The sequence below is a fragment of the Hyperolius riggenbachi genome, chromosome 11 (genome assembly GCF_040937935.1).
Source record: "Hyperolius riggenbachi isolate aHypRig1 chromosome 11, aHypRig1.pri, whole genome shotgun sequence".
NCBI lineage: Eukaryota > Metazoa > Chordata > Amphibia > Anura > Hyperoliidae > Hyperolius > Hyperolius riggenbachi.
The window spans coordinates 24,843,168-24,867,053 of NC_090656.1; the positions used below are offsets into that span (position 1 = coordinate 24,843,168).

General features: G+C 47.2%; 1 protein-coding gene across 1 annotated transcript; it reads left to right on the forward strand.

Moving 5' to 3' along the window:
* Positions 1–15,256: 15,256 nt before the first annotated feature.
* On the forward strand, positions 15,257–23,574 carry C11H19orf12 (chromosome 11 C19orf12 homolog). Its single transcript, XM_068260950.1, has 3 exons — positions 15,257–15,427; positions 18,162–18,325; positions 19,819–23,574. The coding sequence occupies exons 2-3, from the start codon at positions 18,166–18,168 to the stop codon at positions 20,082–20,084; spliced, it is 426 nt and encodes a 141-aa protein (XP_068117051.1). The 5' UTR covers positions 15,257–15,427; positions 18,162–18,165; the 3' UTR covers positions 20,085–23,574.
* Positions 23,575–23,886: the final 312 nt, after the last annotated feature.

Sequence of the window (23,886 nt, forward strand, 5' to 3'; positions counted from 1 at the left end):
ACCGCTAGACAAAACCGCAAAACGCTAGCTGAAACGCTACAGAAAAAGAAGAAAAAGCGTTTCAAAATCTGCTAGCAGTTTGCGGATCTGCTTGCGGTTTTTGGTGTGCACCAGCCCTAAGTGTGTAGTGTTTTGTTTTTAATCTCGGGTATCCTAGGGTTTGTTCACTCCTAGGGCGTTTTCGGGATTTTTTAAGCGCCTAAAATCGCTTGTGCAATGATTCTCTCATAGAGTGTTCACATCTGAGCGTTTCCGGTATCAATTTTGGGGCGATTTGCCTCAATGGAAGGTATAGGAAAATCGCAAAACGCTTGAAAAACCGCTTTGTATAGCGATTTCCCCAGCGCTTTTACGAATAAATACATTGTATTTATTCTTTTCCGGGTCAAAGAGTCCACTTCCTGACTTGGGTCAGGAAGTGAAAAAACTAATTGCCTGCTATAGCACTTAAAAAAGCGCTTTACAAAAAATTGCAACACGCAGGTAAGGGCCGGGAGGCGCTAAAAATAATCACGCACAAAATCGCAAAACGATGGCATCAGTGTTTGCGAGTTTAGATGTGAACAAGGCCTTAATAAGGACTGCAGTCATAAAACCCCTTAAGGACCAGAGCCTTTTTTTCCATTCGGACCACTGCAGCTTTCACGGTTTATTGCTCAGTCATACAACCTACCACCTAAATGAATTCTACCTCCTTTTCTTGTCACTAATACAGCTTTCTTTCAGGTCTATTTGATTGCTGCTGCGAGTTTTAGTTTTTATTATATTCATCAAAAAAGACATGAATTTTGTCAAAAAAATGACTTTTTTAACTTTCTGTGCTGACAGTTTTCAAATAAAGTAAAATTTCCTATACATTTGAGCGCGAAAGTTATTCTGCTACATGTCTTTGATAAAAAAAAAACCATTCAGTGTATATTTATTGGATTGGGTAAAAGTTATAGCGTTTACAAACTATGGTGCAAAAAGTGAATTTTCCCATTTTCAAGCATCTCTGACTTTTCTGCGCACCTGTCAGGTTTCATGAGGGGCTAAAATTCCAGGATAGTACAAATACCCCCCAAATGACCCCATTTTGGAAAGAAGACATCCCAAAGTATTCAGTGAGAGGCATGGTGAGTTCATAGAAGATTTTATTTTTTGTCACAAGTTAGCGGAAAATGACACTTTGTAACAAAAAAAAAAAAAAAAAAAAGTTTCCATTTCTTCTAACTTGCGACAAAAAAAAATGAAATCTGCCACGGACTCACTATGCTCCTCTCTGAATACCTTGAAGTGTCTACTTTCCAAAATGGGGTTATTTGTGGGGTGTGTTCACTGTCCTGGCATTTTGGGGGGTGCCTAATTGTAAGCACCCCTGTAAAGCCTAAAGATGCTCATTGGACTTTGGGCCCCTTAGCGCAGTTAGGCTGCAAAAAAGTGCCACACATGTGGTATTGCCGTACTCAGGAGAAGTAGTATAATGTGTTTTGGGGTGTATTTTTACACATACCCATGCTGGGTGGGAGAAATATCTCCGTAAATGACAATTGTTTTCTTTTTTTAACACACAATTGTCAATTTATAGAGATATTTCTCCCACTCAGCATGGGTATGTGGAAAAATACACCCCAAAACACATTATACTACTTCTCCTGAGTACGGCGATACCACATGTGTGGCACTTTTTTGCACCCTAACTGCGCTAAGGGGCCCAAAGTCCAATGAGTACCTTTAGGATTTCACAGGTCATTTTGAGAAATTTCGTTTCAAGACTGCTCCTCACGGTTTAGGGCCCCTAAAATGCCAGGACAGTATAGGAATCCCACAAATTACCCCATTTTAGAAGGAAGACACCCCAAGGTATTCCATTAGGAGGATGGTGAGTTCATAGAAGATTTTTTTTTTTTTGTCACAAGTTAGCGGAAATTGATTTTAATTGTTTTTTTTCACAAAGTGTCATTTTCTGCTAACTTGTGACAAAAATAAAATCTTCTATGAACTCACCATACTCCTAACGGAATACCTTGGGGTGTCTTCTTTCTAAAATGGGGTCATTTGTGGGGTTCCTATACTGCCCTGGCATTTTAGGGGCCCTAAACCGTGAGGAGTAGTCTTGAAACCAAATGTCGCAAAATGACCTGTGAAATCCTAAAGGTACTCATTGGACTTTGGGCCCCTTAGCGCACTTAGGGTGCAAGAAAGTGCCACACATGTGGTACCGCCGTACTCAGGAGAAGTAGTATAATGTGTTTTGGGGTGTATTTTTACACATACAGATGCTAGGTGGGAGAAATATCTCTGTAAATGACAATTATATGATTTTTTTTACACACAATTGTCCATTTACAGAGAGATTTCTCCCACCCAGCATGGGTATGTATAAAAATACACCTCAAAACACATTATACTACTTCTTCTGAGTACGGCGATACCACATGTGTGACACTTTTTTGCAACCTAGGTGCGCTAAGGGGCCTAACGTCCTATTCACAGGTCATTTTGAGGCATTTGGATTCTAGACTACTCCTCACGGTTTAGGGCCCCTAAAATGCCAGGGCAGTATAGGAACCCCACAAGTGACCCCATTTTAGAATGAAGACACCCCAAGGTATTCCGTTAGGGGTATGGTGAGTTCATAGAAGATTTTTTTTTTGTCACAAGTTAGTGGAAAATGACACTTTGTGAAAAAAAAAACAATACATATCAATTTCCGCTAACTTGTGACAAAAAATAAAATCTTCTATGAACTCACCATACTCCTAACGGAATACCTTGGGGTGTCTTCTTTCTAGAATGGGGTCATTTGTGGGGTTCCAATACTGCCCTGGCATTTTAGGGGCCCTAAACCGTGAGTAGTCGTCTTCAACCCAAATGTCTCAAAATGACCTGTGAAATCCTAAAGGTACTCATTGGACTTTGGGCCCCTTAGCACAGTTAGGCTGCAAAAAAGTGTCACACATGTGGTATCGCCGTACTCAGAAGAAGTAGTATAATGTGTTTTGTGGTGTATTTTTACATATAACCATGCTGGGTGGGAGAAATATCTCTGTAAATGACACATTTTTGATTTTTTTTACACACAATTGTCCATTTACAGAGAGATTTCTCCCACCCAGCATGGGTATGTGTAAAAATACACCACAAAACACATTATACTACTTCTCCTGAGTATGGCGATACTACATGTGTGACACTTTTTTGCAGCCTAGGTGCGCTAAGGGGCCCAACGTCCTATTCACAGGTCATTTTGAGGCATTTGTTTTCTAGACTACTCCCCACGGTTTAGGGCCCCTAAAATGCCAGGGCAGTATAGGAACCCCACAAGTGACCCCATTTTAGAAAGACGACACCCCAAGGTATTCCGTTAGGGGTATGGTGAGTTCATAGAAGATTTTATTTTTTGTCACAAGTTAGTGAAAAATGACACTTTGTGAAAAAAAACAATAAAAATCCAATTTCCGCTAACTTGTGACAAAAAATAAAATCTTCTATGAACTCATCATACACCTAACAGAATACCTTGGGGTGTCTTCTTTCTAAAATGGGGTCACTTGTGGGGTTCCTATACTGCCCTGGCATTTTACGGGCCTAAAACTGTGAGTAGTCTGGAAACCAAATTTCTCAAAATGACTGTTCAGGGGTATAAGCATCTGCAAATTTTGATGACAGGTGGTCTATGAGAGGGCAAATTTTGTGGAAACGGTCATAAGCAGGGTGGCCTCTTAGATGACAGGATGTATTGGGCCTGATCTGATGGATAGGAGTGCTAGGGGGGTGACAGGAGGTGATTGATGGGTGTCTCAGGGGGCGGTTAGAGGGGAAAATAGATGCAATCAATGCACTGGGGAGGTGATCGGAAGGGGGTCTGAGGGGGATCTGAGGGTTTGGCCGAGTGATCAGGAGCCCACACGGGGCAAATTAGGGCCTGATCTGATGGGTAGGTGTGCTAGGGGGTGACAGGAGGTGATTTATGGGTGTCTCAAGGTGTGATTAGAGGGGGGAAATAGATGCAAGCAATGCACTAGCGAGGTGATCAGGGCTGGGGTCTGAGGGCGTTCTGAGGTGTGGGCGGGTGATTGGGTGCCCGCAAGGGGCAGATTAGGGTCTAATCTGATGGGTAACAGTGACAGGTGGTGATAGGGGGTGATTGATGGGTAATTAGTGGGTGTTTAGAGGAGAGAATAGATGTAAACGATGGATTTGGGAGGTGATCTGATGTCGGATCTGCGGGCGATCTATTGGTGTGGGTGGGTGATCAGATTGCCCGCAAGGGGCAGGTTAGGGGCTGATTGATGGGTGGCAGTGACAGGGGGTGATTGATGGGTGGCAGTGACAGGGGGTGATTGACAGGTGATCAGTGGGTTATTACAGGGAAGAACGGATGTAAATAATGCACTGGCGAATCGATAAGGGGGGGGGGGGGTTGAGGGCAATCTGAGTGTGTGGGCGGGCGATTGGGTGCCCGCAAGGGTCTAATCTGATGGGTAACAGTGACAGGTGGTGATAGGGGGTGATTGATGGGTAATTAGTGGGTGTTTAGAGGAGAGAATAGATGTAAACGATGGATTTGGGAGGTGATCTGATGTCGGATCTGCGGGCGATCTATTGGTGTGGGTGGGTGATCAGATTGCCCGCAAGGGGCAGGTTAGGGGCTGATTGATGGGTGGCAGTGACAGGGGGTGATTGATGGGTGGCAGTGACAGGGGGTGATTGACAGGTGATCAGTGGGTTATTACAGGGAAGAACGGATGTAAATAATGCACTGGCGAATCGATAAGGGGGGGGGGGGGGGTTGAGGGCAATCTGAGTGTGTGGGCGGGCGATTGGGTGCCCGCAAGGGTCTAATCTGATGGGTAACAGTGACAGGTGGTGATAGGGGGTGATTGATGGGTAATTAGTGGGTGTTTAGAGGAGAGAATAGATGTAAACGATGGATTTGGGAGGTGATCTGATGTCGGATCTGCGGGCGATCTATTGGTGTGGGTGGGTGATCAGATTGCCCGCAAGGGGCAGGTTAGGGGCTGATTGATGGGTGGCAGTGACAGGGGGTGATTGACGGGTGATTGACAGTTGATCAGGGGGGATAGATGCATACAGTACGCAGGGGGGGGGGAGGGTCTGGGGGGGTCTGGGGAGAATCTGAGGGGTGGGGGGGGTGATCAGGAGGGAGCATGGGGCAGTTTAGGGACTAAAAAAAAAAATAGCGTTGACAGATAGTGACAGGGAGTGATTGATGGGTGATTAGGGGGGTGATTGTGTGCAAATGGTGGTCTGGGGGGTGGGCAGGGGGGGGGTCTGAGGGGTACTGTGGGCGATCAGGGGGCAGGGGGGGGCAGATCAGTGTGTTTGGGTGCAGACTAGGGTGGCTGCAGCCTGCCCTGGTGGTCCCTCGGACACTGGGACCACCAGGGCAGGAGGCAGCCTGTATAATACACTTTGTATACATTACAAAGTGTATTATACACTTTGTAGCGGCGATCGCGGGGTTAACAACCCGCCGGCGCTTCCGATTGGCCGGCGGGTTGACGTCGCGGGTGGGCGGAGCCTATTGCCGGTGGATGCGCGCGCATCCCAGCGCGCGATCCCCGGCCAGAGAGTGCCCCAGGACCTGACGCCAATCTGCGTTACGTGGTCCTGGGGCTGCCACTTTGCCGCCGCCAATATGAAGTAGGCGGTCGGCAAGTGGTTAAAGAGTATGTATCACACAAAAAAAATATAAAAATAAATACCATCACAAAGGACACTTTGCGTTGTAAAATATTTGCCTTTATTGTAAAATATTTGCCTAAAATCTTTCATTCAGTTTCTCTATATGGTAAAAATGAAAACAGGTCAGCGCCATTAGCAGCAGAGGGCTGACTACAGCTGCTTACACATGTTTTTCTTTCACAATGAAAGCCACAGAACATTTGTAAAGATGTGTAATCACACTATGTATGCAAAGTAGCACGTAGCTTTTTCTTTTCTCCAAAATATTTTATTAGAATTTGATAAAAAGGAAATACATGAATACACATACCTTGGTTGACTTCGCAACATCATAGCCGTCACTTTTATTGGTGGAATTTCATGCCATGTGCCAAGACGGCTGTTTCTCTACAATTATATTGCAGGCACACTCCACATAATATCAGCAGGCACTTTTTATTGTATGTGTACACTTTATATGGTTTCTCTTTAACTATATTGCGCATGTTGATATTATGTGGCGTGCCGTTTGCCACATTTTATCAGGGTTGCTCGGGTAGTACTTTTTAATACCCGCCCGGATCCGGGTACCCAGATATCCGGTTACCCGGATCCGACCTTGCGGGTATCCGAGTGAATTCGGATATCCGACCAAATTACCCGCGGGTACCTGACCTATTCGGGTACCTGGATAGAAAAACCGGAAGTGCCCTTTAACCACTTCCGGATTCTCGGTGCATATATATACGCCCCTGAATCCTGAAGTGTATTCCATGGAAACCGGTCCATGTCAGTTCACGGAGGGTGTCTCCGTGAACACCCTGCGAGCCGATCGGCGGCTCGCAGGGTAAATGTAAACACACGGGGAAGACCTTCCCCGGTGTTTACATGTATACGGCGCTGCTGTGCAGCAGCGCCGTAGAGGAAATCGGTGATCCCCGGCCTCTGATTGGCCGGGGATCACCGGCATCTGATAGGCTAAAGCCTATCCCATCAGGCGCAGGACGGAAATCCGTCCTGCGCCGCTCACAGGGGGAGGGAGAGGGAGGGAAGGGGAAGGAGGCCAGGAAGCGCTGCGGAGGGGGGCTTTGAAGAGCCCCCCCCCGCAAGCGCAAGCAGCCGGCGGCGATCAGACCCCCCCAGCAGGACATCCCCCTAGTGGGGAAAAAAGGGGGGAAGTCTGATCGGCCTGGCTGCTATCTGATCTGTGCTGTGGGCTGGAGAGCCCACGCAGCACAGATCAGCACAAAATGTAATGGTATAGAAGTGGTTAAATAGCTTTAAAAAGGGTTTTTAGGATAAATGATGCATGTAGCATCATGTTTTTTTTAAAGGGAAACACTAATTTATCAATTTGTTAACATAAATTGAAAAAAAAAAGGGCCTGTAAAGTATTAACATCAGGATAGGTTCCACACAGCGGTCGACAGTCGTGCACATTGTGTCCAAAGTCCAACCGCACAACTGGGACATGACAGTTTTCAGCCCAGACACCTCCAAAAAAATGATACCGCAATTGTGTTTTGGGTTGAATATAGGTGGTGGTATCAGCAGCAGTGGCCTGTGGCACCGTGGCGGTGGGAGCCAGCGCCAGCTTGCTTCAGCCTCATGAACTCCTCATGCTTATCCCTCCTGAAAACCCAAAACATCCTCCTCAAACTCCTTGCGGCTAACAGCCCTGAGTTCAATCGCGGCGCCTGGAGCGAAAAGCTCGCTGACTGAAGGTAGGCTGCCCGCTGGGATCGACACTGACACGGCAGACCTTCTGAGGGTGGCTGTAATGTTGCTCCCTGTCCTCTTGCCCTTGCTGCCCCTCCTCCAGCTGCCAGTGCCAGCAGACATAGTACAACTTATACGTGATGATGTCACCAGATGATGTGGGGTACTTTTACTTTAATAAAATCGGGGTTGGACTTTAAATCAAATCAGCATGGAGTGACAGACCGCAGAGTAGAGGACAGACAGTGCACACTATCTGTCTAATGGTGGGTACACACGGTGCTTTCCCGCACTCGATTTCCCGCTCGATTCCCGTCGACTCGATTATTTCCGACATGTCTGATTTACATTTCAATGGATCGTTAGGTCAGTTTGGCATACTTTACATGCGAATCGACCTAACGATCCATCGAAACGCAAATCGGACATGTCAGAAATAATCGAGTCGACGGGAATCGAGCGGGAAATCGAGTCCGGGAACGCACCGTGTGTACCCGCCAGGCCGCCGCCATAACAACTAACTGCAGTACTAACTACAATACAATAGCACAGTAATCCTCCTATTCCCTATACTGTCCTGCTGGCCTACACAGCACACACAGACACAGACAGGACCTAACTGAGTGAATGAAATCAAACAATTTAAAGCTAGTTAGTTAAAAAAAACTATAGAACAATAGTGTAGTGAAGGTGTTTAGCACTCAAAGCTTTAGGTTTATCACTGTATACAGCACTTGCTAAGCCAACAGCACTGGAGCAAGTCTGTCAGTGAGCAGCCAGCAGCCAGCCAGCCACACAAGCAAGGACGATATGTCTCATCATGCCAGCCCTCCTTACTATACAGGGAGGCTGGCCAGGGTTCCCTTCTGTGATTGGGTGCCAGGGCTTAGACTGGGAGGCTTCTGATTGGCTCAATGAGGTCAGGTGGGGCTGGCCAGGGTTCCCCTGTGATTGGTTGCTAGGGCTTCTGCTGGGAGCCCACTAATTGGCTCAATGACATCATCTCCTTAGTTTCACTACCCGGATCCGGATATCCGCGGGTACCCATAGGTACCCGAGTTATGCGGCCAGATATCTGCAGATAGCTATCTGGATCTGGGCCTAGGTATCCGGATCTGACCCGGATAGCAGAAAACTGGTCGGATACCCGGGTTTACCCAGGTACCCGGATCCTGATGAGCATCCCTGCATTTTATATGGTTTCTCTACAATTATTTTGCACATGCTGATAATATGTGGCCTGCACCTGTTTTTTATTGTGTGTGTACGTTTTATATGGTTGTGCAGCTATTTTTCATTAATAAGTGGTTTCATCCATCAGCCTCGCTCCTTTTGATCCCCTGTATCTTCAACTTCAGATTTGTCAATGGGATGGTGCTTGTCTGATATCTGGCATGTGCTGTATTTTTTGATCTGTCCCTCTACTCCTAGAAATGACTCTTTTAGATATCACAAGGTTTTATTTTATGTTTAAACATTTAAAAAGCAGATTTAATGTTTTATCGTCTCTGCTAAATTGCAGTGTCTCGAGTCCCATAGTGAAAAATACATGAACTATTGACCTTTTTCATCTTTTCCTCTCACAGTAAAAAGCCCAGGTATAAGTTAGCACAGTGTTTTATAGCTGTAATTTATCAGTGAGACGACTGGGGACTGGCAAGAGAAAAAATGTCAGTTCCATAGCTAATTATAAGCTCTTTCAGGCAGGAAAAAAAGAAAAGGAGAACAGCACAAGTGGCTGTATGCTCGCCACTGTATATGCACATGTCTATCTCACCTCTGGGCAACTTTAAACCGCTAGCGATTTCCTTAAAGCGGAACTGAAAACTGTTTAAAAATGAGTTTCACTTACTTGGGGCTTCTGCCAGCCCCCTGCAGCCGACCTGTGCCCACGCAGCCACTCACCGATGCTCTGCTCCCACCCTGCGCCTCACTTTCACTTTATGCAGTTCGAGTGCACTGCGCCTGCATGGCCCTGGCCGCGCGCCTCCTCATTCACACTCCTGTAGCCAGATGCAGTGGAGATTTTCTCGTACTGCACCTGCGCAGGGCGCTCCTGGCTACAGGAATGCATACTAGGTCATGCGTGGCCAGGGCCCAATGGAGGTTGACTTGGAAGTTGACCTCCATTATGGGAAAAAAAAGTGTGCAGCGGCGGGAGAACGGAGGATTGGTCCAGGACTGCGAGGGCACAAGTCGGCTGTAGGGGGCTGGCAGAACCCCCAAGTGAAACTCATTTTTTAAGCAATTTTCTGTTCCGCTTTAAGTCATTTCAGTAGCAGGGCCCCAAAATGCAAAGGAGGCAGTGGAGCGTCTCTCACCTCTCCAGCCGGTCAGTCCCCCTTATTCCTCCGCGCATCACAGCTGCTCACGTGACCTGTCAGCGACATCACATGGCAGCAGGTCATGTGAGTGGTTTGGGCGGAGTCACAAGAGGCCGGAAATGCAGGCTGGAGGAGGGAGCGCAGCAACAGGACAGGTGAGCCCCTCCCTCCATGCTTCACTGTGCTAACTCTGCATTGGGGGAGGAAAGGAGGACATGGGCTGCTAACTAGTGTACATGGCACATCTGCCCGTCATTTTGGCATAGGGTGAGATGAATGACGGCTCTCCCTGCTGCCACACAAATTCCAGCGCCGTTAATTACTATTCACCCTCTGAGTCGTAGCAACTAGGAGAGAGAAGTAATTTGGGGTTCAGTCACTCACTGGATCCCCAAATTACCCGTGCAAGGGGCGTGGACAATAGCATCAAAAAGTCATGCCTAGTGCTAACTGTGGGGGTTAGAGTGGAACTATATGGCTATCTACTGCTACAAGGGTGGGGGATTGGGTGGTGACTTAATATTACGTGGGGTGGATGGGTTATACATGCATACCTAATACTATTACCTGGGGTAGGAGGTGTCATGGAAGAGCTGTGAGAAAACGTAATTGCAATCGGTTTTCTGCACTGATTGTCGTTACCAACCCAGATCAAAATTTTATGTTTAGGGATAGCAGACTGCCGAGCCTGGGGTCTCTGCCCTTTTACAGCTGCTGGCAGAGCTTCTTTTCATGAGATACATTTGCTCTCTTACCTGGTTCACAGAAACTTATCTCTCAGCTAAGTGTGATTCAGTACGATTTGGCCTAAACTACTTTAAGAGGCCCATACACTTACCGATTTTCCTGCCGATATACAGCCGATTCGATCACTGTGATCGAATCAGCTGTGAAATTGTTGCGCAAACGCTGACCGAACGATTGATTTTCGTCTGAAATTGATCATTCCAGACGATTCCTGTCCCGTCCATGCGGAAGATTTCGCTCGATCGCCGGCGGGTCGGGAGTGCGTTGATAGCGGCGTTCAAACGCCCGACGACCGCTAGCGGCAATACATTACCTGCTCCGCCGGCGCAAGTCCCCTGGTCTCCGCTGTCTCTTCTCCTGCTGGGTTCCGGGTGGCTACTTCCTGTCCCGGCAGGAAGTTTAAACAGTAGAGCGCCCTCTACTGTTTAAACTTCCCCGGACAGAGAGAAGTGAAGCTAGAGGAGCTGAGCACGGAGAAGAAGACAGCGGAGACCAGGGGGACTCACGCCGGCGGAGCAGGTAATGTATGCGGGCGGGCGGCGGCAGCTCGATTGTGATGGTTTCATGCTGAAATCGATTCACAATCTGTTTGCAGTAAAGGCAACCATATAATCCCTCTCTGATTAGATTCGATCAGAGAGGGATCTTTCTGTTGGTCGATCTGATGGCAAATCGACCAGTGTATGGCCACCTTTAGAATGCAGGAAGCCCACAGCAGGGGGCCTATTGAGAATTTGGTCTCCAGTAGACACGGCAGAGCCGTGCAACCAGCCTTATGAATACATGGAGTACATGATTTTTGCTTGTTTAAGGAATACTGTTAATATGAGAGGTATGAAAGATATAGCATTCTGCTGGTCCGGGTCTAGTGAATATTTTAATATTAAATTGCTGGTACGGACATCCCCAGAAACCGAAGTATTCAGCTACTTCATGCCAGAACATGTGACACCAACCAAGTTTGATGTCATATGTACTGTCATATTCTGAGGACTCTGAATCTGTGACTGTTATATGTGTGTGTGGGAAGCGTAAGCTGAGATATGTAAAATGTCATATTTGGTGGACACAAATGTCCCACCCAGAAGGTTAACCGCACCCTGTTCAGCCCCTGGGCTGAACCTGAGACCCCACCCAAAAATGTGGGTCATTCAAAAGAACTCGACACAGGCTCCTCCCCAGTCCTCCAAAGTCCATCATTACGAAAGCCTGCTGCTGGCCAGAGGACTGATCTAGCGACCATTTTGTCTAAACTCTGATCCGGAAACAAAGGAACTTAACGTGCTTTCCCAAAAGGACATTTTCACCTGAACGTAAGTATTTGTATTTTCTTCCCTTTTATTTTTACTGGCTTACTGTTCTCTTTAATTGTTGATTTAATCATTTTCTGTATATATTAATTATAGTGTTTATAGGCAGATCCCCCCCTTTAGTGTATAAAGGCAGAACACCTTACCGTCGCCGTTACCTTCTTGCTCCGGCTCCATATCCCTTCCTCCAGTGAGATCGGATCCCCCTCGCCGCACCGCCACGTGGCAGGCTGCTGTAAGCAGCAACAAACATTCGCTCAGTAATGGCAGGGCCTGTAACAGGAAGTGACATCATGTAATTTCCTGGCAGCCATAGTTACGTTTGCTGCTACTTCACAGCAGCCTGGCGCACTGCAATCCAGCGAGGGGGATCCGGTCTCAATGGAGGAGGGAACATGGAGCCGGAGCAGAGCAGGTAACAACGGCGCTAAGGGAAAACCGCAGCTTTGACGATCTCAAGACCGTCTTGCTACTGATCACGATTTCGGTTTAAAAAAAAAATCATTCAGCTCTACCAGGCACTCCGGTTTCCTCCCACATCCCAAAAACATACAGAAAAGTTTATAGGCTTACCCCTAAATTGGCCCTAGACTACAATGAACATATGGCTGAACTCCTCTTAAAGAGGAACTCCAGTGAAAATAATGCAATAAAAAAAGTGCTTCGTTTTTGCAATAATTATGTATAAATGATTTAGTCAGTGTTTTCCCATTGTAAAATCTTTTAAATCCCTGATTTACATTCTGACATTTATTACATGGTGACATTTTTACTGTTGGCAAGTGATGTAGCTGCTGCTTGCTGTTTTGGCAGTTGGAAACAGCTGTAAACAGCTATTTCCCACAATGCAGCAAGGTTCACAGACAGGAAACTGCCAGGAGTACGTACTCAGAATTTCTTTGTGGGAGGGGTTTCACCACAATATCAGCCATACAGAGCCCCCTGATGTAAACATTTATTAAAAGGTTAAAATATACTCACAAACATATGTATCATGAGCGCTTATCAGCGGAATGCCAGCCCCTTACAACCGGACAGTGTGCGACCAACGTCATGATCTGACGAAGGCGCAGCGCGCCGAAACGCGTCATGACGTTGGTCGCACACTAGCAGCAAGCCACGCCCACCCGGAAGAAAGACGGCAACCCACACTAACGGAGATCGCGCTGCCGGCCACAGCGCGCTGCCACACACTGTCCGGTTGTAAGCGGCTGGCATTCCGCTGATAAGCGCTCATGATACATATGTTTGTGAGTATATTTTAACCTTTTAATAAATGTTTACCTTTGGATAACTGCACTATGGAGCGCTCTATTCTTCTATAGATCTACTTCCATTGAACCCTCACATTGAGCTGCAGAAGTGCAGGGACCAAAGTGGAGATTCTGTGAGACTGGTTTGGGAGCGCAAGGAACTTTGCACATTCTTTTCTGGAGAGCCCCCTGATGGTCTGTGAAAAGCAATAGATTTCTCATGTAAAAGGGGGTATCAGCTACTGATTGGGATAAAGTTCAATTCTTGGTCGGAGTTTCTCTTTAAATAATAATACTATAACACCTTTAGTTGTCTGTGGTGTTTTATTGCTGTGGAAATATCTATAGACGTCAGTCTAAAGGGTGATAGTCACCAGAAGATGGATCGGGGATCCCACAATGATGCCACCCAACGAACAAACGTTCCCTATTCCTAATCCAACTTCCTACCCGCACATAGCTCCCAACTGTCCCTCTTTCGGAGGGACAGTTCCTCTTTGGGAGCCTTGTCCCTCTTTCCTCCTCATTTGTCCCTCTTTCCTCCTCATTTGTCCCTCTTTCAGGACTTTGTCCCTCTATGTAAATATATATATTTCTCTACTAAAAATGTGTTTGTTTGACTCTAAACTTTATTCCCATCCTTTATATTGATATATTACAAATTTTAAAATGTTAATATGAAGGAAAATGAACCAGGATAGAAAGGACCCGTGTGGTTTGAATTATAAAACAACATATTTCTCTTATAAAAACTTGATAGTTTGTGTGACTAGGGGTGTGATGGGGGCGTGATCAGGGGTGTGGCTTAAATGCCCCTCTTTCTCATCTCAAAAAGTTGGGAGGTGTGCCCGCAGCGCAAGTTCAAAATATTGCAGCACTTTGTGATGCTGGTAACTAATGCCCATCCTAAAACATATGGGAAAGGGGTGTGAATGTTAGGGGTCCCTCCTCCTATCAATAAAAGGGTTACTGTCTGTGAATACTCCTGCCTTGATGACATGTCCTCTCTAAACGCAATGTTATTACCTCCCAGTCCAAAGCCCCCCTCTACACCATGCAATAGTAACCTTCAATTGTACATGCGACCGATAAATCCGATCGAACTTAACGCAATCAAAGGTGCCAAATAAGCAACATTGTATGTTTCCAGTAGATTTTTCGGTCGCATGAGATTGGATTCTCGAATGTAATCGGATCGGACAGGTTGGATTTTATCTCATAGATCTCTAATGCAACCGCTGCAATCGAACTGTTTGTTGCTGGATCTTGTTTGCGATCGGCAATTGCTGACAAGCTGCCCATAGCTCTGGACAGCCCTGTGTGATCGGAAACGATTGGAATCGAAAGAGAAATCGCATATGTTGGAATGCTTTTTTTATGCCGTGGTCGATCAGATCTACGATTCTACTGTGGAACCCGATGATCGATCACAAGTAAGGTCGAACATGCTATTGCATGGTATAGAGCAGGCTTAAAGGGAACCTTAACTGGCGGGGAAAAATAAATTCACTTACCTGGGGGCTTTCCCAAGCCTTCTGCAGCCGTCCTTTGCCCGCACCGGTCCTTCGGTGCCCTCCGGTCTCCCTCCGCCGCTAAGTTTCGTTTTCGGACGACTACCAGTCGTCCTCGGGCAAAGCGTCCTCTTCTTCCGCATTCCCCGTCGTAAAGCGCGTCCGCATGACGCCAAACGCGTCATGCGGACGCGCTTTACAGCTCTTTACGACGAGGAATGCGGAAGAAGAGGACGCTTTGCCCGAGGACGACTGGTAGTCGTCCGAAAACGAAACTTAGCAGCGGAGGGAGACCGGAGGGCACCGAAGGACCGGCGCGGGCACAGGACGGCTGCAGGAGGCTTGGGAAAGCCCCCAGGTAAGTGAATTTATTTTTCCCCGCCAGTTAAGGTTCCCTTTAAGACCAGGATAATTCACATGGCAGCCTAGGCGGGTGCCTGGAGCATAAAGGGTGTCAGGGGGCCCAGCAGCCGCCTTCTTCCATCCCTTGCCCACTTCACCTTACCAGGAAACCTATCATCAGGCCCACAGTTACTACCTTGCCCTTGAGCCCCATTTCATGCTGTCTGCATGCGCTACATGTGACATTTCCACGCGGCCGGCGCCGCCTCACAAAGAATTTACAGCTCCAGGTCACGTGACCTCCGCCAACCGCGAGCTAGTAGCTACAAGGAACACTAAGCGCATGCGCAGTGCCGACCTGCTCTTTGGGTTGAGCTGTCTGCCAGTGCCAGAGCGCGTTGTTGCGTCAGGTGAGAAGTTTGACGTTTGGCAGGCACGCTTCTCCAGGCTGACGACTGCCAATGGTGTAGCGGCGCGGCTCCGCCCCCTCAGTGTGTTCACGTGAAACAACAACTGTCAGGCAGGCAGAGCGAGTGAGCGGAGCTCGGCAGGTGAGTACTGTACTGTTACATTGTATGGCCAGTGTTCCATCATCCGGTGCCCGCGCGCCTGAGCCTGGTAGAGATGGGGGAGGGGCGGCGCTTATCCGTCATGTAGACTTGTACTCTGTATGTGGCATTTAATGTGCAGCAGCTGATCTATTGAGTTTCGATTTCCGAGCCGCTGTTGGGAGAGGGTGACGTCATATGACGGTTGAGGCAAGGGACTGAAATAACCAGCCCAATGCTATGTGAATGGATGGAAGTGCAACGTAAACAGGTTCAGTGCTGCTGTATTGTGCATTTATAGCACTTGTGGAGTCAGCAGAAAGAATCCAACTTCTTTGTGTCCTCATTCGCAGATAGCAGTTATGAGAAAGTACTGCTCTGCTGTGTACTGTTGTTTTGCAAGTGTGAAGTCCAGCCAAATTTGATTGTGCAACCTGACATGGGAGCCCATTAGGGCACTCTTATCTTAAAGGGAAGGTTCACGGACATGTTTAAAAATAAAAAAAATACTAATCCACTTACCTGGGGCTTCCTCCAGCCTGTGGCAGGCAGGACGTGCGCTCGCCGAGGCTCCCGGTCTTCTCCAGTGGCTCACCTGGCCAGGCCGGTGTAGTGCCGAGTTGTCCTACTTTGTCGAAATGTACTACCTGGACTAATCTGGTAGCGTCAATTGATTAGTCAAGGTGTGTAAATATGCAATTTTATCGGTATGTGCTACCGGTCTGCCTAACTTACTCACCCTTCTCCCCTCGTAACCCTAACTCTACCCCCTCTCCTATCCTAACACTAACCCTCTCATCTGTTCTCCTAACGCTAACCTCCCTTTTCTACTCCTAACACTAACCTACAACCTCTCCTAACCTGCTTCTATGGGACGCTTAGTAGTAGTTAGTATCGACAAGCCGGCGGAAGGATATCAGGCAAACTGAGCTCAAGTGCTGGTGCACATGCCCAGATCGGATTTCAGCACGTCTCGATAGGAAGCATAAATCGGCATTACACCGGCTTCCTGGCCTGGCTTCTCCTTGCGCTCCAACGTGCGTCTCACGCGGTCGCAGGCTGACACCTGGCCGCCAATATTTAGGTGTAGTGAGCTGCATCTGTAAGTTATACATTTTGTGTTTAGGGGGCCAGTGAAAAAGCCTCAGGGGGCTGCATTCAGCCCGCAGGCCTTAGTTTGAGGACCACGGTCTTAAAAGGACCAATGGTTTTTACTTTAAAATGTTACCAGAGACGGGCTCCCCCCAATAAAATATACATGTTTGGGGCTTCCTCCAGTCCCCTCTGGCCTGATCTCTTGCATGGATCCTCTTCTCCCTCTTCGTTTGCCCAGTGCTGCCCCCAGAAAATCCGATGGTCAGTCCAGTCGGCACATGCGCAGTCCGGTCAGGCGCAACTCCCCTGTCTCGCTCCTGTCACCGGGAGTGTTCTGCGCCTGTGCTGTAGTAGTGCAGAGACGCAGAACGATCCACGTGGCGTGAACACGTTAGGAGTGCGCCTGCGGCCAGGCCGCGCCTGTGCAGTTTGTCCTGGTCCGGAGGACTTTCCAGGGCCAATTAAGGAGGACCGGGGAGGGAGAAGAGGACACCGCGGGAGCGATCAGGCCGAAGGGCCTGGAGGAAGCCCCAGATATGTATACTTTAATGCTAATCCCCCATCTCAGGTTCCCTTTAAAGTGTACCAGAACTGAATAACGAAGAAAAATTGATACTTACCCGCTGCTTCCTGCAGCAGCATAAACACATGCGAGTCTCTCACTGTCCTCCTGCGGTCTGCCATTCACCCGCGATCAGGCCCGGTAATTGTCTCAGTCGCGTCCAGTCTGGGTCTTCTGCACAGGCACGGACCTCCCGCACATGCGCAGTAGATTGAGACTAACACGACTGAGCAAGTTCCTGGGGCTCAACGGCGGACCACGGGAGGATGCCGAGGGACTCGCACGTGTTTATGCTGCTGCAGGAAGCAGCGGGTAAGTATACATTTTTTTTCTTTTTTATTTAGCTCTGGTTTACTTTATGGCAGCCCTGTCAGAAGACGACAGAGACCCAGCCAAAAACTCCAGCATGATGTTCCCCATGAGTGCTGGGGGACTGGTTGAGTAAACTGGGGGTGGGGACCATCATGGCGTAGATGGGCTTCAACTCAGAGAAATACATACGCTAGTGGACTTCACATAAATTTTAGGGTTTTTTTTTTACCATTTGGCCATCTTACACCATGTACTGTTAGTTAAGATTTCCGCACTGTTTGCTGCCTCTAGCTCAGTGCAGTACTGCTGCGTTTGCTAACAGACCTGTGCCCACCTTGGTCTCTGGAAAGAACGCTGTTACCTGATTCATGCTTAAAATCCTGCAGCCTAGCGCCGCCCTACCTGCACTACCTGCGGAGTGGACAGGGACCCACAAATTGTACTGCATAAGGTACAACAGTAAAGCCTTTATCCATATCTTGTTTTTGGAGGTAAATGGCTTCTTACCTAAACTCCTTTTCCACACTTCAGGCAACTTCTGCCCCATCAAAGAGACACAAAGCACAATACAGTAGCCTGTTTAATCAGAAAAACTTTGAAAGTTTTTTATTTCCAAATGATCCAGAAGTACTACCCATAATGCATCACTGCAGCATGGGAATAGACGTTTCTTCAGCCCTGTATAAAACAAGGCACAGTAGATAACTTGCTTGTGTGACCACCCTGTAAGTATGTTTAGTAAGATTCTATCTTCTCTTTCCTGGCCAGAATAATGCCCCTGTACTTGGATGACATCATGCGGCTCCTCTGCCACGTCTCTGATGAGCAGAAGATGAAGGCAGCTGTGAAGCACTCTGCCAGGGGTGCCATGGTGGCTGGAGCCGGTGCCTTCGTGGGAGGCTTGCTGGGAGGACCGCCTGGAATCGCTGTTGGTAAAATCACTTCTCCTCGTATTGAAAAGTGTATATAACACAGCTGCTAGCAAAATGTATACTACAACTTTTTATTATTATTTTTATTATTATTATTATTAGTGAATTATCTGCACTCCAGTCGGGGATTCTCACAGCTTCTCAGCATGGGCAGGTCCCTTCCCCCTCAGACGAGCTGAAATTGAGAACAGAGACCTGTCTGAGGGATAAACAAAGCACACACACAGAGCCTGCAGGGGGCATGCATAACTTTTCCCTATCACAGCAGAGGCAGCCCATTCCTCTCTGGGTCGACAAAGCTTGACAAAGGAAAGAAGATTAGATATATTACAGAGACAGTGCAACTAGAAAAGGCTGCAGTAAGCCAGGGCACATTCGAACAGGTATAGGAACTTATAGCATAGAATAAATAAGGCTGAACATTTTGTTACAGAGTCTCTAAGTTATTTCCTTTGCGATTTGAAGGAATGCAATCCCCCCCCCCCTCCCCCGCATTTCTTCAATCAATTGCTCTGAAAATGCTTGTTTGGGATTTCATATAAATCGCTATAGTGGAATCGCCAGCTCTGTGACCCTTGTACTGATTATCCTGTAACAAATCCTGCTGCCTCCTTTTTAGTCTGTCTGTCTGGAACATTAAAAGCCCGGAGCTGCTCTTGTCCTGGGCCAATAAACCATAGATCTGGCAGCATGGCTTCAGGAATGTCTGCTGCTTACATCGGTTTCCTCATGGTACATTCCTCCACGTCTTTTTCTGGGCAACACTGACATAAGTTATGTGCATTTTTACCTCCGGATATTTAAAAATGTACTTTTACTTTTATCATAAAATTGCTACAGATGATTTAATAATTCAACATTATTAACCACCTGAGCGTTACGGACGAGCTCAGCTCGTCCAGTAACGCCGCGGTGGATTGCTAAGGCCCTGGTGGGACGATTTTGCATAATTTTTTTTTTTCAAACACGCAGCTAGCACTTTTCTAGCTGCGTGTTTGTTCTGATTGTCGCCGCCGATCTGCTGCGAAAGAGGGTCCTCCCCCCGCAGACCCTTTGCACAGCCTGGGCAATCACCGCCAGGCTGCGCTATGGGGTGGATCAGGACTCCCCATGACGTCATTCCGATCATCGCCATGGCGATGGGGGAAGCCCATACAGGAAATCCCGTTCAGAACGGGATTTCCTGTTGGGTATGATCGCCAGCGGCGATCAGAGGGATGCTGCAGGGAGGGTGGAATCGTGCACCTAATTGCAGACAGTTCCACTCTGATTTGACTGCATCACTTTTGTTCTCCATTTATAGCGAATCATCACCCTGGTCAGTGCTCAGTTTCGCTGTTCTCTAAATTCTAATTGGAGCATTGACATATCCCACAAGGCAGTGGGGGTGCTTCTGTATTGGCCACCGGTGTTTCCGCATGGCATTGAGGCGTGCCAGAGCCGGCTTGTTTGCAGTTCCATACTCAGTATTAACACCTCACTTCCTGTTGTAGGAGGAGCCGTCGGAGGATTAATGGGAGCCTGGATGACCAGTGGTCAGTTTAAACCCATCCCTCAGATTCTGATGGAGCTGCCCCCCACCCAGCAGCAGAAGCTGTGCGAGAACATCTACACTATCGTCAGCAACCTGGACTGGACCGATGCCACTCACCTCATCATGCTGGTCATGGGAAATGCCTCTTTACAACAGAAGGTGGCAGCAGCGCTCATCAACTTCGTCACTCAGGAACTAAAGGCAGAAATTCAGTACGGAGATTAACGCCTCTCAGTCTGTCGGATCACTGCCAAGGGACTAGGCTGCGACTACTGGTCAGGAATAACCGTAATCTGTGAAGGGTGGGGGCAGGGGAGGGAATGCTTTGTTCTCCCAAAGGCATTGATTTTTGTGTGTTTAGCCAATCCCGTGTGACCATAGAGATCGGGGGAAGGGCTGGATATGCTGGCACGAGCGGACCCTCTCAGGATCTCCTTGGGTATTAGATTTTTGTGGGTGAAGTGTAATTACTATCAAGTTAAACAGATTGATGACTTTTAATGGGAGAGTGTTATGTTGGGTACACACGGTACGATTTTCCGTACGATAGATGCATCCGATTGACCAATTCCCTCATGTCCGATATTACTCCCGATCGATTCTGCGCTCGATTTCTCACAGAAGTGAATGGAAAAAGATAAGACAAACAAGCGAATATAAGAGGATCGAGTGGAAAAAACGATCGGGTGGGAAAATCGCCCGGAAAAACGTAACGTGTGTACCCAGCATATGGCCCTTCAAAGGCAAAGCAAATAATCTGATGAGATAAACAATTGTGTTTATGGTGCTAACCCTAAATAGGACCTTCCTGTATCCTGTCTTATTTTGGGTTGAAAGGTTCAAAATGTAAGTTTGAAGTTCTGACTTTCTCAGGTACGTGAAGGAAGATGTAAATGTTTATTCAGCACCCATACAGACACATCTTGACCTAATGAACTTTGAATCTTTTCTCCAACCTCAAAATTGTTTCTACTCTGCCAAACAGGAGTTTCATGACCTCTAATTAATAATCCTTACAGGTTCTGCAGTCTGACTCCCTGAGGAGTAATTTGATAACTGGATTCTTAACTCTAATGCCCCGTTCACACTTGCGTTTTGGCAAGTAAACAGACCGGATCCTGATCGGATCAGGACCTGATTCTGATCAGAACCGTATGGTTCCGATCCGGATCCGGTCCGCTTGTATCAGGCATGCATCAGGCTGCCATCCGGATCCGTGGGCAAAAAAATAGTGAAATTTAAATAAAAAAATGTTGGGATCAGCAGAAGGTGCACCTGGTGCACGTGTAGAATCAGGTTCCTCCGCTGCAGGCCTCACCTCCACCTCCGACATTCTGCCAAACAGCTCCAGCACGTCTGTCACTGCTGCTCCACTCCAGACATGCTTGGCCCATGTGTCCCCATCCGAAATGGCCGCTTGGATACGCATAGGAAGTGGGGTAGAACGTCAGGTTTTTGAAGGCAGTGTGTTCTGTGCCTTCCGTTCCCCATTGGTTTCTGTGTTCTGGATGGTGCTGTCAGGCTCAGGTCCGGCTCCGGTCCGGGTGCGTGGGCCGGAGATCCGGACCCAAAAAATAGCGCATGTTGGAAAAGTGTCCGGATCTGGTCCGGCTCTGTACTGTACGGAACGGACACGTGTGAATGTCCGCATAGACTTTGCATTGCTATGTGAAACGTACGTTCCGTTTGTACAGTATATGGTCCGGATCAGATCAGGAAAATCTGGACAGGGAACGCTAATGTGAACGGGCTGGTTCAAAGTAGGATTGGGATTTCATACACTTGTTTATCTCATCATGTCACTTCCGGATACCCTATATGCTCTTTAAAGTGGGTCACTTAATATATGGTAATACCTTTCCTATCTTAAAGTAACCCGCTAGCGAAAAGGTAGCGGAATTGTGATTCAGAAACTGCTGATGGCAGAAAGATCAGCAGGACAGCCAGGCAACTGGTATTGTTTAAAGGAAGTAGATATGGCAGTCTTCATATGCCTCTTACTACATGGTGACTTAAAACTGTCGGAACTATCCCTACTAGGAGATGGTTGGCAGCACCAGGTGCCCTCCTCGTCTTAAAAGCGTTCTCTGGGGTACCCTCAGAAGTATGCCAATACCTGCTGTTCCTTAACCTGACCCTAGTGGTGTTCATAGTTATTATTATTATTATTATTAATAATCATTTTTGTTTGAATGCAAATACCACAGGATGCCTGCAAGAGTCTCATTCCTACAATCCACATATTTTCCTCTGCAGTGTGGGGGACTTTGCAAAAAGACTGACAGATCAGTGCTGCACACTAATGCTCTATAGTAACACAAGCCGTCAGTGAATTTCCTTTTACAATATATGAATTATCAGATCCTGTTCCTCCTCCAATTTGATAAAACCTACTCTACTAACATTAACCTTCATTCTGTAAATCCCTCTCCCTGTCATATTGGTTCTAGTTGTTGTAATTCTCATAAACGAACAGTAGGTGGTGTACACAGTCCAATTTATGTTAAAGGGGTTCTATGTTTTTTTTTTTTTATTATTATAAAAGTGTCACTTGCATGGAGCTTCTACCGGTCCCCTGCAGATCTCAAGTCCAGCGCTGTCACTCGAGAATCCCCGCCGCGGGTCACCTTCCAATTATAGGTCTAATTAGACGAACGTTGCTGCACGGCCATAGCCGCACATCCTCCCCCCCCCCCCCCCCCTGCTCGCTTCTCCGGGAGCTTACTGCGCATGCCCAGTAAGAGAGCACTTCGTACTGCGCCTGCACAGTAAGCGAGGATGTGCACAGCCGCAGCGACATCCGTCTAGTTAGACGAATAATTGTCAGGTGACCCGCGGAGGGGAACGGAGGATTCTTGAGTGATGGTGCAGGACAGGATATGTGCAGGGGACCGGTAGAAAGCCCCAGGTAAGTGACACTTTGTTTTTTTAAAAACAGCCACAGAACCCCTTTAATCGGTGATGATGCTGTCCTTTCTCCCAGCATAGCTAAGGGTGCCTGGGGAGGGGCAGAATATTCTGAGGATTTCTTAAGATGGGCACTAATTTACGGAGCAATCGTTTAGGAACAATTCTTCATATGAACGATTGGAAATGATAGTTTGAGACCACTAATGAAAAAATTCTCCTAACCAATCAGATTAATTAAATCAATCCGCTTTTCAGATTGAGCCCGTCAATCTGGTCGGATTGGTTAGATTTTTGTCCATTAGTAGTCCCAAACAATCATTTCCAATCGTTTATATAAAGAATTGTTCATAAACTATTGTATTAGTGGCCACCTTTATACTCCATAACAGACAGTAGTTATTGGAGGGCATACAGGGCAGTGTTGGAACTAGTTGGTACTAGCCCGGCCCTTTGCAGGAATGGGGAAGAAGGATGGGCTTTAGGAGTTAAACAGTATAATATAGTCTTATGGGCATGTGGTAAAGTGGGATCCTCCCAGCCTTACACTAGCAGAAGACTGGAAATCTATACAATGATCAGGACAGACAGGAGGTCTAGGGGGTAAAACTGACTTGTTAAGTCAGTTTCTGGGCATGAATTCTGTTTATAAATATGACGTTTCCTGCGTAATACTGACAGGTAAGTAATATTGTTCCTAGTGAACTAGAGTTATGAAAGAACCAGCTGAGCCTTCATTGTATTGATGCAAGCAGGTTGCCTTATGCTGTTATTTATTATTGCCACTTGCTGTTGTCTTCCCTATATGGGGGGGGGGGGGGGGGGGGAAGCATTGCTCAGTGCAGAGGAGTTGTGGAATAACTCCCAACATGCATTGAATAAAGATAAATCCTTTCACATATTAGTTACTGCAATTTCTTTTTCAGTTCAGTGTTTCTCTTCCCCCATTTTGTATACCCTGTATATACTCGCATATAAGCCCACCCACGTATAAGCCGAGCTATCCACTTTTCCCTCAAGAACTAGGAAAAAGTGATTGACTTGCATATAAGCCCCCTACCCAGTATAGCTCCCTCCACAGTAGACAGATGTGCTCCCAGTACAAGTCATTCCCTCTCCC

Excerpts from the sequence above, each read along its gene's own strand:
- C11H19orf12 (XM_068260950.1), top strand. The coding sequence starts at position 18,166 with ATGCCCCTGTACTTGGATGACATCATGCGGCTCCTCTGCCACGTCTCT. Across the intron at positions 18,326-19,818 it reads ACCGCCTGGAATCGCTGTTG|GAGGAGCCGTCGGAGGATTA; the intron begins GTAAAATCACTT and ends TTCCTGTTGTAG.